Source organism: Halichoeres trimaculatus, unplaced genomic scaffold (assembly GCF_033239565.1).
Source record: "Halichoeres trimaculatus isolate MK-OKI-2021-1 unplaced genomic scaffold, fHalTri1.1 fHalTri1_scaffold_16, whole genome shotgun sequence".
NCBI classification, from domain to species: domain Eukaryota; kingdom Metazoa; phylum Chordata; class Actinopteri; order Labriformes; family Labridae; genus Halichoeres; species Halichoeres trimaculatus.
The window spans coordinates 22,974,963-22,987,843 of record NW_027437194.1 but is presented as its reverse complement, the minus strand read 5'-3'; the positions used below and the strand labels follow the sequence as shown (position 1 = coordinate 22,987,843).

General features: G+C 41.2%; 2 protein-coding genes across 7 annotated transcripts in view; both read right to left on the bottom strand.

The window, feature by feature from the left end:
- The window catches only part of camk2b2 (calcium/calmodulin-dependent protein kinase (CaM kinase) II beta 2), a 60,229-nt gene extending 53,581 nt beyond the window's left edge, over positions 1-6,648 (bottom strand). For 4 of the 6 annotated variants that reach the window (XM_074690743.1, XM_074690739.1, XM_074690741.1 and 1 more), the window contains exons 1-2: positions 6,404-6,647; positions 522-616 (exon numbers count right to left, since the gene is read on the bottom strand). In XM_074690743.1, the coding sequence (XP_074546844.1) occupies positions 522-616; positions 6,404-6,465 (157 nt within the window). In that variant the 5' untranslated portion in view covers positions 6,466-6,647. Of the gene's footprint in view, positions 1-521; positions 617-6,403 lie in introns of all 6 variants that reach the window. The other 2 variants (XM_074690740.1, XM_074690742.1) reach the window with 2 other exon arrangements.
- Positions 6,649-9,767: 3,119 nt separating this feature from the next.
- Positions 9,768-12,730, bottom strand: nudcd3 (NudC domain containing 3). The gene is made up of 6 exons (XM_074691052.1): positions 12,360-12,730; positions 11,397-11,722; positions 11,049-11,181; positions 10,822-10,965; positions 10,542-10,730; positions 9,768-10,210 (listed from the first exon to the last, which is right to left on the bottom strand). The coding sequence occupies exons 1-6, from the start codon at positions 12,555-12,557 to the stop codon at positions 10,100-10,102; spliced, it is 1,101 nt and encodes a 366-aa protein (XP_074547153.1). The 5' UTR covers positions 12,558-12,730; the 3' UTR covers positions 9,768-10,099.
- Between the last annotated feature and the right edge of the window lie 151 nt (positions 12,731-12,881).

Below are 12,881 nucleotides of genomic sequence, written 5' to 3'. Positions count from 1 at the left end.
GGATGTTTTTCTGTGAAGCACCTCCACTATGGTCAATGGTAAATAACTGTCATATTATCAAAAACACGCCAACGAGTATATCAAACCCTCATACATCTTCTTTGCAGCTAAGCCAAAGAGGGCTGAACACACCTTACATGAGTAAGAAAATAGTTTAAACAGGACTCATAATGTAAACAGGAAGTGTTAGCACATATCCTTTTTTTCCTGATAGAAAAAACATCCTCTTCCTCTTAATTTATTCATGGAAATGTAGATTTTTGTCATCCTTTTTGAAGCTGTGGATCTGACAGTAACCCTCATCTGTCTCTCTCACAGGAACAGACGTGGAAGCTTCACACACTGGAATCAAACACTCGCTAAAACATGTTAATATGAGCTTTTAGACGTGGGACATACACACACACACACACGCGCGTTATGATGAAAACTCCCATGGTGCCTCTGCTGCTTCTCTTTCTTATGAGCCACTAAAGAGATATAGCATGTTACAGATGTCCTCTGTTATTTGTCTTTCTCACCTCTGGCCGAGAGCTTTTTGGTGTTGATGATTTTGGCGGCGTACTCTTGGCCTGTACAGAGTTTGACACAGCGGCGCACCACTGAAAAGGCCCCCCTGGGAAACAAAGACAGGAGACAGGAGGAGGAGACGGGTCAGCTGCTGTTTAAGCTGTGTCAGCATCAGAGGGGCAACGGAGTGACCTCACAGACGCCCTCGTCTCTGCTTTCAAACCAGCCTGACCTGAATGCCTGATGAATCCGGGTTAGAGGGACAGGAAAAAAGCTGCAGTAACACTTTACACTGTTATATATGACTAATTTATACATTTCTAGACACTTTACCCAAGAAATCTGTCAAACAGAACATTTTACGACACAAAACTAGATGTTGTTATCTGAAAAACATGGGCTTTTCTAGTAAATTGATCTTGTTTTACCCACATACCCAACAGAAAAAGTACACAATGCCCATGAGAAGTCACCCATTACTTTCAAGCTAGTAAAAATTTTTTTTTTTTTTTTTTTTTTCACTGTTTAATAATACTGTTCACTTGTGGAAGGAAAATCTGTGAAGAGAATCTTACTCCTATTTAGTTTGAAATGATAATTACAGTGTACTGATGTAACAATATTTGATTGTTGTTGGCTACGTTAGCAAAGCCAGCTAAGTTGTTGCAAGCTAAAGTCAGTGACGTAAGCTGAATGCTGCTGTTAGCTACATGAGGCTAACTACAGGTACTACAACAGTAACAATACAACAGTTACTATTTTTAACTAATTTAGTGTTGTTAGTTAAAGCTAATGCTGCCAGCATAAGTTACTGTTGTTAGCCTGTGTCACCGTTGGCATGTAACTATTACCACGCTTGATACTCTACTGCTAAATACTGCTGTTAGCTAAAATGAATGTTCTTAGGAGGAGTGACTGTCATTAACCAGGTTAATGTTAGTTAAAACTGCATGTTAAAGTTAAAGCTATCTCAAATTAATGTAACTTGCTAGGGCTACTATTTTAGCTAAAGTATCTGTTGTTTACTAAAAAAAATAACTAGAGATAGTCTCACCAGCTAAATTTACTGTTTTTAGGGTTGCGTTTGAGTTGCTATTGCTAACTACAGTTGTTAGCTGAAGTTGCTGCTACTACCTGAGTAATGACAGCTGAAGTTGGTGTTGCTGGTAAAAGCTGGTTTTGTTGGCTAAGCTTATGGTTTTAGCTCATGTCATTTTAAAGTTATTGTTGCTATCTTAAATTGCTGTTATTTGCTCAATACTTACGTGTTGTTTACCGGTGCTGTTTCCCTTAAATTTATTATCTGTTGCTAACCAGAGTTGCTGTTGCTAACTACAGTTGTTAGTTTAAGTCACTACTATTAGCAGCCAGGCACCACTGTTATCCAAAGCTGGTGGTGTTTGCAAAAGTAATGCAAGTGTTGTTAGCTCAGTTTGCTGGTTTTAGATAAAATTACTGCAAAGTTAGTGTTCATAGCTAACGTAGGGACAGCTGAGACCACTGCTATCACACTTCCTTGAAGAGTGCTGGCTTGTAATTGATTTAACATTCATCTAATAACGTCAAGCTAAAGCTACTTATCCACCAGTGACGTAAGCTACTTCCACTGTTAGCGCCCCGATAAGCTAGTTTTTGTGCTCTTTGTCACTGTTTCTTTGTGATGTTCAGACCTGAAAGACCAGGTCCATTTATTTCTGTCTTTGAATTGAATAAAAGAAATTTGAGTGTGCTGTTAATTGCATTTGTTTCCACAGTTTCAGGCCACATTAAGTCCCCATTTCTCTGTCATGAATTATGTCTTCATTCAGATGCTCGTCTCTTGACCTGAACTTAGAAATTAGAGAGAAAATTGCTGCATCCGGTGATTATGAGGTACTTGGCATTTCTCTGACCTTCTTCAGAGACTGAAAAACACAAAAATTAGAATGAAGGAACTTAGCTCTGACACAGGAGTTAATGCACAAACTTATATGCAGCACCTTATTACAGTCAGGTATTTTATTTAACCTGTTTTAAGAAAAAATTTTGTTAACATCCGCAAACACTTAACATCTGTATTTTGCCTTTCTAAAGCACTTTTTTTAATGGCTTGAATTATTTAAGAAATGGGGGTGTTGATGGAGAAGAAAGAAGCGTTCGATGGATGAGTACTCTATAAGTGAGTGCTCTGGAGTTTTTTAGGGCCACATTTGCTCATCAAAGCCAACAGAGACAAACAGAAATAACCACCTCTGTCATTTCTCGGAGCTAATTTTATCTCACCTCAGCATTGTTACGCAATGAAACACTCACGCTCCCCTCTGAGCCCCTGCCTCTCTTGTGAGCTCTCCAACATGCATACATTATGAGGAGACACGGTGAGTAAGCATGACACTCGCTGACACTCCTGCTGCGTGGTGGGAAGGAAGCAGAGACTCGACATGGCAGGTTATCTGCGAGGCAGGTGGGAGTCAGGAGGTCCAGAATCTGCATTTGTTCAACACAGAGTGGAACTAACCTCTACCACTGAAATCCTGCTGCTTTAGCACAAAAATAAATCATTCAGCTGAAAAATACTCTTTATTCTGAGTCAGAGTCCACTTTCGGATCAACTTACCAGGTCAAGAGACAGCCAATGAGTGTCCTTAAATTTCTGACCAATGTATGTTTAAACATTTAAAGTATCAAGTTTGGGTATAAAATATGTATTCAACATTAATATTTGATTAACCTCTATTTTTTTACAAAGCAAAACCTAATTTGATACAAAACAGCAATGAAAGGATTCATAGAGCCTGAAAACAGCACAGAAACTAACAAATAAAATATTAAAATGTATTGATTTATTTAGTTTGTGTCTCTCACTGTTTATTAAAAATGTTCATGCAAAGACAGATTGAACTAGGAACCAAAAAAAGGATCTTTGATTTGTCAATTCCTTAAAAAATTCAAGATCAAACTTTTTTTTTTTTTTTTAAAAAAGGAAATCAGTAGGGAAAAATCCAAAGAGTGAGAAGCAGCTAAGTTCTATATTGAAGGCAAGTGGCAGAAATGGCAAATGTCCACTGAGAGCTGCACCTGTTTTCATCACAGCTCTTGATGTCACTCCTTCTTCACTCTTCAATCAAAGTACAAAAAGGGCAGGCTTCTGATATTTAAAAAAGAACTACAGAAGGTGAAAAATCCAAGTATTACTACACTAGGGTAATTTTAAAGTGTAGCATTCCCACCAAGCTAAATGAAGCAAATGGTACTTTTTAACTGCAAGAACTAGAGTATAAATTAAATTCTGGGGAAATTCTTTGGGAGGCGGTGCCTGTAAGATGAACACCTGCTGTGATTGACTTGGTTTAATAACTCCTAAACAATGGTCTTATTTGAGCTTGATAGTGTAAATGTGTCTCTGTAAGCTCCTGGTGTTACAGTTTAAAGAGTGACCCTGTAAACTGGAGACCTTCAGCTGAATGTGTCAGTGGTTATCCAGTTTACAACACAAAAAAGGTCAATGAGGACCCATCTTGGTTTAGTTTTTTATTCAACTGTCAAAATCAGTGTTAAATGATCCAAAGCTGTTTGAGAGGGACCCACTGAAGGAGGTCAATCAGGAGAGTTGCTGTCTAAACCAAAAGTCAATGGTCGGTGTACAGATTAATAGCACATGCTGACTGTCCTCCATGCTAACAGTCTAACTGCAGTGCTACACATAACAATACTGGCCTGTCTTCTTCTATGGTGTCGCTTTTAGGGCACGGTCACACTGGCAATCTGTACCGTACTCAAGCAAACTTCTACTTAAGCCCTAAAGTCCAGTTCATTTGTCCAGCAAGTGTACCGTGCTTGAGCATGGTTCACTTTTCTGCTTTGGCACGCTTCAGAGTGGGGGGCTTAGGCACTGTACACTTCATGCACAATAAACAATAGCTGTGGTGTGAGAGGGCTGTGTTGGACCAAAACGACCTAACATAAGCCAAAAAGTCACTCAATCAGCGACAGTAATCTTGGTCTCTCATTGTTCGGACTCTGATGAGTTTGCGCTATGTGTAAACATACGCTTCACAACGACCTGGGCAGGCCATGCATGTGCCTTAAGTCTGGTTCATATTGGAGTAGACCACAGGCTGTACTATCCAGCAGGGGAACGGCGCTGCAGGGGGGGCAATTGTGCTCGAGTACGGCACCGTTTGAATGGTCATTGTGACTGCGCCCTTACTGAATGGCCTGTGTTGTTGTCCTACTGCCCTCTACTGGTCTGGTGGTGTGTTGCAATTATTTTTATTTTTCATCACTTCACTGATTTGCAAAATCTTCAGTCCGGCCTTTGTGGAAACACAGACAGCAATGGGGGACAGAAACTTTTACATTCTGCAGCCTATAACATCCCAATGTTAAAAAATTAGTTTTAGCAACAGAATTGATAAAAGTAATAACAGTGTGATCTCTATAACCTATTTCTATTATCATTATATTTTAACTCAGTCCTTCTGAGTAGTTTAAGTCTATCATTGATGGATGATTACACATAATCAGGAACATGGCTGTAGCTGTTTGTCAGGAGGTGACGTTAGGGTCTCTTCCTCTATACTGGATTTTGGCCAGAAGTTTGTTGGAGTCATTTTTTCCAATACGGTGACCTTCATCTTCGGGCTTTGAATTGCCTTTTTGGATCCAAATGATGACTTCAAATGAGGCTTCATAACTGCTCTTTCCAGGTTGACTGACAAACATCAGTCAGTCATCTTGGTGGAAGAAACATTCTCACTATCTTTATTTTGGCTTACTCTTTTAGCAAAACTGACGATAAAAGGCCCCTGAAGTCACAGTCTTGAATTCAAGCTTTAGGCTGATAGCCAAGCTTCTAAATTTGACAAGTTTTGAGAGAGAACTGGTGAGGCCACCCCCGACCAAAGTTTGAACACGCCTCTGTCAAAACTAGACAGCGTCAGCATCAAGTGCTCCAAAACTCCACCTCCGAAAACTCGACTGTCACAGCATGCACCAACATCTGCTTTATATAATAAACTCAGCACGCATCAAAAAGTGACAACAGCAGCAAAACAGCAATAAGAGAGTGTGTGTTATCAGTCAGGGCAGCTGCCTTTCTATTGTCTTTAACTTATCACATCCCACACACACACACACAAACACACTGGAGATCCCAGGCAGCACAAAGGAGCTCAAATCAGCCTGTAAAATGAAAATATCAACACTTGAACTGAAACCATCTCAGCACTCAACTGGCTTTTTATTTTTTTCTGCAACCAGAGCTGTGGAATAAATGTTCCTGTGAGGCAGGGAGAGAGATCCTCTCTACCCACGCACAACCTGACAGAGACATGGAGTCCACTTTGCATCTACCCACTGTGGCACCCGGAGCCTCTTCAGTCTCAATTTGTCTGCCTCTCGTGAGGGGTCACACATCCCAAATTTCTCTTTTTTCACACAAAGACACACCTCATTAGATCCGCAGGAGATCAAGGGCAGCAGTATTATTCTCTGACTTCTCTGCTGAGCTGAGTGCCACTGTGATGAAAGCCAGCTGATGAGGAGGGAGCTTAATTCCGACACATCAGCTTTCCCTCATATTAGGCCTGTTTGTCTCTAATTAGCCCTTGGGCAAAGAAAGGGGGGTGGCGGGGATGGGGTTGCCCAGAAGTGCTCCTGGACTCATGCAGCTCCATCCCAGCAGCTGTAACATGCTCCTGCTTTTAACAAGTCTGATTTTACAAGAAAGGGGGGAAAACACTCAAATATTACATTTGGGAGGATTTTGAAGAAGCTAGTATAAGAATTACAAGCAGCGTGCGTTTTGTTTTGAAAGGATGGAGCTGCATCCATCACCGCAGATGTGCAGACCCCCCCATCCCTCCCACATGCTCATGCATGGTCAGAAATTGAAGATAAAGCAGCAGCTTACTTGCCAAGCTCCTCGTACAGCTGGTATTCATCTGTAAAACGCGTACAAGTAGTCACAGCCATGATGTTTCCTCCTCGGACGGGTGCAGGAGTCCGGAATGCTTCGGCGCGTCGCTGCAGGACCTCTCCGGCTTCAGTCTCCGCCCACCCCGATCAGACCTCCGGATGGTTTCAACCCGGCGCACACAAACACTTTACGCACACACACTTTGATTGGCACGCACACGCACGCACGCTCCTCGTTAGGTTGGTATGTGCCAGGCGAGGAGGACGGACTCCTTAAGTACCACACTAAATGGTAATGTGAGCTCACCACATGACGTTATCCCCCCCTCCTCCCCATGGGTGGAAAGGAGGAGAAATACAGAAAAATCTGAGTGCGCTGATTGAAGAGTGCTGCGTTTGATTTCACTTCGTTATAAATCATAAACCAAAGAGAAGCCTGCAGCCAGTAATGAAATGACTTTACTCTCAGCTGTCTGAATTCTCCAAAGGCTGGTGGAGGGATGCAAAAACTTGATGCATCACTTCTCTGTGCACTTCAGTGATTGCCCTGGACTTTATTTGGCCTCTGCAGCATCTGTTTGTAGCTTTAAATCAACAAAGGAAACAATTAACAACAGATACAGACATGAGCAGGGCCGGATAAAGCTGTCACAGGGACTGGGCAAAAGTTTGACATGGGGCACCCTTAGTGATGAGTTTTACACATCCACCAAGAAAGGGTGACTTCATTTTTAAACAATTAAACTAAACCAGACATGCTTGTTATTTCCATCCCTGCCTCTAATATCTCACAAACCCTCATTTTTAAAACACATAAATGATGGGTTTGCTTTTAGGGGGCGGGGCTTGTAAGCTGAAGGTTTCTGATTGGCTGGAGCAGCCACAGTGTTCATCCATCCACAATGAGATAACACCCTGCTGTGATTGACTTGGTTTCATAATGGTCTTTCTTGAGCATGACAGTGCAAATGTGTCTCTGCCAGCTCCCGGTGTTCCAGTTTGAAGAGCGACCCTGTTAAATCGGAGACCTTCAGCTGACTGATGTTTTGCCAGTTAAAGCTGTTTATAATGCCCAAATGTATGTTTTCAAATAGCTTTGTCACTAGCTTTGGTGTCCTTTCAAGTGTGGACTAAACAAATCCAAATACAGTGCAACAAAGCACGATCAAAACCAGTACAGGCAGAATCTCTTTCATGCTAATAGGCTAACTGTGTAACATGATTACGCCTTCCTGTTATTCCTCCTATAGACACTAGAGGTCACTGCCTCTTTGCAAAAAAATAAGTGGAAATAAGTAAACACAACAAAAGAGTGGCTTTAATCTTAAACTGGCATTCTTTTTAATGATCAGCAGGGGGCGACTACACTGTTTGCAAGTGAACGCACCCACTCATGGCCCCGGGAGCCTATTTCCAGATGAGTTTGGTTCAAATCTGAAGTTTAAAGTCTAAATTAAAGCACAGTCAAGTGTAAGATCATATTTCAGGGTAGGGTTTGGGGCAGGGCAACCTATCATCAGCATTTGGCTTTGGGCTGAATCAATTATATCTGATTAAAATAAATATAATGAGTGGTAAAAAATGTTGTTTTTTTGGAGTTTAAGCTTCTGAAAACTTCTGTCTGTTTTAATTTCCTTTCACTCATTAGAGCTCACCTCTTGACTGAAGCTGAGGACACTTTGATTAAACTGCTCAGTCTTCTTTCCATCTCACCTTCCCTCCTCTCATCACCTCAGTCTTTCCATTCGCAGACAGAGAGCTGGATTGAAGACTTAAATAATGAGTGTGGAACGAGAAGCATTGTCGCGCCATCCTTCGTTGAACAAATGGATTTCATGAGTGGATGCAAGAGGAGATAAGTGGAGTCGAGACGGAACAAAGGCTTTGTTTTCGCTCCAGTCGAGTGAAGACGGGAAGATGAATTTTCCCCTTTTGTCTGGCTGAGACTAATGTGCTTATTAGAGCTAATTTATGTATAAATGAAGTGAGTGATCAGAAACCATGACTGAGGAATAAAAGATAAGAAGGAAGATGAAGTCAGAAAAGTAGAATATCTGACGATTCGAGTTCAAACAGAGTTTAATAAATGTCTTTATCAGAGATTTATGAGTCATTTCTAATGTTTTATTGCTTCTAAAAGTCCTGCATGTTAAGCATCATCTAAATTCAATTATTATCAGCAGATACAAGTATTCATGTCCAGTTTAATGCATCCTGTCAGTGTTTGAAGGTTAGAAGTGATGTTTTTATGTGCTGGTTGTATTTCACTGCTGTAGATTTTTAAAGTTCAGCTCATTTAACAACTTTTTATCCTGTCAGCCTGATGAAGGAGAAGAAAAATATTTCACTGCTGTCAGAAAGAAGTTATAAGAAGTTTTAATTACAGTTTATAAAGCCATTAATTGACATTTAATCTTTTGAAGGTCGATGTTTTTAAGGAGACATGATTTCTGTTCACTCAGGAAGTCTAATCAGGGAACTCTTGTGTTTGAAAGTCATTTTTTCCTTTCATTTAAAGGTCCTGTATGGAGTTTATGTTGGTTATAAAACAGACTGAAATCAATACTGACGACTCTTTATGAGCAACAGAAGCAAATTGGAATATCAGGAATAAGACAAGATGACTCCACACAGTCACTTTTAATGCTCGTAATCACTGCTGCAGGGTTGGAGTTCGATAAAGCGATCTACAGCTCGCTGCAGGTATCGAAATATTCAACAGATTTCTGTTTGTGATGTTTGTGAGTTTCTATTCAAAGTCTGACAAAGCTTAGAATGAAGCACACTCCTTGAGAAATCATTTAAAGAAGTGATGATTTTTATAGTTCAAGAGGAAGAGCTCTCAACATCACGACCAATTTCTCAAGCCATCTGGTAAATTATACTGCAACAGAAATAAATGAAGAAGCAGAAAACACGATCTGAACTCTTGAGGCGTTAAAAAATAATTAAGAGCATTTCAATGGACTTGCTTTTATGTATCGCTTGTGATCAGGGAGCAAAGTGGAAACCCCCTAATCCAGCAGAAACTCTCAATACCTCCTGGTGAATATTTTGAAGAAGTCCCATATGATGACAGTTGTTACCTTTTGCACATAAGATAATAACCGTGTGCATGTAGCAGATTTGTTATCATCGCTTTCATGTGCACAACTTATAGTCATATTTGCACAAAAAATATCTTGTGCACATGAGGCAAAAAGACTCAGGGCTCTGTTTGACTCGTGGATGATGCATAAGTGAAGAAGTTTTTATCTCAATGAATCCACTTCTTCCAACAGCAGAGGCTACAGACAGATTTCTTTAAACACATTTTATCTGGAAGATTTTCTGAGATTTTGGGGGTTTTTTTGGCTGCATGGGGACAAAATCTGTTTTCTGGGAGGAACTGAAATAAAGTAAAGATGCTAGAACAGAATCACTCAGCAGAGCAGATAAATAGGCACTGTAGAGTTCTTAAATAAAGATAAAACCATTTACAGAGCACACATATTTTTTATCAGTTTCCATAATGTCAAAACATCAAATCAATGTTTGATATCATGACACATTGTCGTCATGTCAATTTCACACCAAACACAAACCTCCTGCAGATAAAGGTTGACTTTTCTGCTGCTGCTTCCTCTGAATAAAGTAGAAGTGAGTTCGTATTTGGCTTCTGATCAGCCGGAGGAGTTCCTTTGGCAGAGCTTCAGAACTGCACGGCGCTGGGTGGGATGTCAAACATGGAAGGGTCGAACTGCTGCCCTTTAAACGGCGAGCCCTCGGCGTCCCAGCCTTTCTTCAGCATCTCGTGCACCTTCTGTTAATGGAGGAGGAGGGAGAGAAGTAAATAAACAAACTGTTCTTATAAAGACCACAGTGCCACCTGGAGGAGAGTACGATAACTGCAAATGAATAAACAAAGAACTGAACATTTTCACTGAAATAAATAAAAACACAGAGTGGTTTGTGCTTCTAGAAAGTAGCTCTGCGATTGTCCAGGTAAATGTTGAGCAGTATGAACCAAATATGAACCATCTGAGAAAAAGAGTCTGAAAATATTGCTGTAACATTATTACCAATATTAGTATCAGGGGTTCAATCAATCTGAGCACATTTTCTTTCCTATGGAAGGGGGTGTTTGTCCTTACAATTTCATGACTCTGCGGTTTCCCCTGCAGCTTCTGATGGTAGTCAAAGGTGAGTCTGTCCAGGACGGCGTGCTCCTCGTCGTCTACAGTGGCCATGGAGCGCTCGCGGTTTATTTGGTTTACATCAATCTCCTTCTCTCCTTTCAGCACGGCATTCCACCAAACCTCTGAGGTCTTACTGAGCGACAGCTGGAGATGGACAGGTGAATTCAAGAATCTGTATTCATTAGATACTCTACAGCCAAGATCAGTGTTAATGTGTGTCAGAGAGTTTACTCACAACCACACATTTCCCCGGCTCCAGACTCCACAAAGAGTTTTCAGAGTTGATCTTGTGTGTGAACTCTCCCTCCATCAGTGTTTTCTCCTCAGTTCCATCCCTCACACACACTTTGATGCTGCTGGTCTGCAGAGTCACCTTGACCTGAGGACACATGAGACACACGTGACACACGTCTGCTGTGGCTGAAATAAGAGTAGTGTTTGTGGCATGTAGGCTGCATTCACCTGTCTGCCTTTGATGACTGTTTTTGGCACAAACACTCGGACCTCCACGTCAGTGTAGTCCTGAGACCAGCTATAATTTTCTCTCACTGCTCCGTTGTAACTGTCTGAGTTGGACTGATATGCTTCCTGACCCCTGAAACAACATTCATATAGACAGTTTGAATGTTTTGTGCTTACAAAAACAAAGTCAATTCATCAATAATTTTCCAGTCTGGAGGATAGAGTGTGGGATGACACACAGTAAAATGCTGAGAGGATCAAGGCTCAGAAAGCTCCTGTACATGGGGCACACAAACTTACCTTCAAGCAAAAACAATTCTCTGTTGATGTCCACCAGTGATTACTCACCCCTCTGCTGAGTTTGAGCTTGCTGCAGCTCCCTGAGATGACTGTCCTGAACCACCACCACCACCACCAACACCACCGCTGCTGCTGTCGGGCTCAGAGTGGCCTTGGGCTTCTGAGGAGGCAACCGTTGCTGGAACACTTGGGGCTAAGGATGAGGAGCTCTGAGCCTGTGCCGCCTCTGTGCTCTGCTCCTGTGTCTCCTCTGCTGTGACCTCCAGCTCCTGAACAGCAGGAGGAGGAACACACTGACCCTCCTGTCTCCTCCGCAGCTCGCTCAGCTGTCTCTCTCTATCATGCTCTGCCATCTTCTCAAACAGCTTATACGTCTGCAGAGAAACATTAAGGCATAAATATAAGACATTAAAGGTGGATTAACCTCTACCTGGGGGACGTGTGATGAGTGAAATCAGAGGTTTCCTTTTTGTCTTCAAGTGAAACATAAAAAAAATTAACAAATAAAAAGCAAAGTATTTTGAATCCATGGTTTGCATGAAGTCAACAGGTGGATAAATCATGAATGAGGAAGAGGTGGGATTTGATCAGTTTTTTCTTGGGGAGATGTCCCTCAGGTGAGCATGTATTTCTCATAAATCAACAGCAGTTCATATCTTTTTGCACAAATTAATCATAAATAGGCACAAATGATATGCAAACCATTAAACACACTGATACCAAGAATATAACAGGTTATATAGTCATTAACTGTGAGGATTTTGGGGGGGTTTGCACCGATTCTTGTAAAACATATCTCAAGCCTACCCCTGGGCAGCAGTTTCGGGCTGTAAAATTAACTCTATAGTACAAACAGTTTTATTTTAGATGTAGTGTTTTATTAAGAGGCATTTATGCTAGTTTTATGTGTGCTTTATCAACGATCAAAGCTTCTCAGAAGAGCTTGAACTGGTCGTTGTTTACATTGTTTACATGGTGATTAAAATAAGGGAGCAGCCTAACAAACTTTACCTTTAACACCATCTTCTCTGCTACACCCGGAGGGAATCCCATGTGGTCGTTGGGACCGGACAGCAGGCGGTAGAAGTCCGTCTTGCGGTACAAGAACCCAAAATAGATCTGTAAGAAGTCCTGGATGTTCCCAACGTGCTGCAGGATGCCGAGCAGAGCGTTATCGTACATCTCTGTCATCTCCAACGGCGACGACATGACGGCGTTTAACCTTTAACCGTGTTCAGTAACCTTTAAAGTGAAATAACTGATAACTTAGTCACCAAAAACAAAGAGATTTCCAACTGAAAAACAAGTAAATGTACAGTTAAAGCTCGGGGGGAACAGATTCTTAACGGCAGTGTTCCTCCTTCCAGAAAAATACTGCTTGTTCCGGGTTTTCCTTTCAAAATAAGGGAACATAAATAGAAAACAGCAACGTTTGATTGAGCAAATCACCCACTGTGCTGATTAAAAGTTATCAAAATGTGTCGTATTGTATAGTTTTAGATTTTTTCCGCCACAATAAGAATACATACGTAA

Bases quoted from the DNA above. Each gene is read 5' to 3' on its own strand.
- nudcd3 (XM_074691052.1), bottom strand. From the start codon at position 12,557: ATGTCGTCGCCGTTGGAGATGACAGAGATGTACGATAACGCTCTGCTC. The intron at 11,723-12,359 runs GTAAAGTTTGTT...GTTTCTCTGCAG, and splicing joins CAGAGAAGATGGTGTTAAAG to ACGTATAAGCTGTTTGAGAA. The intron at 10,211-10,541 runs GTAAGGACAAAC...CTCCATTAACAG, and splicing joins AACCGCAGAGTCATGAAATT to AAGGTGCACGAGATGCTGAA.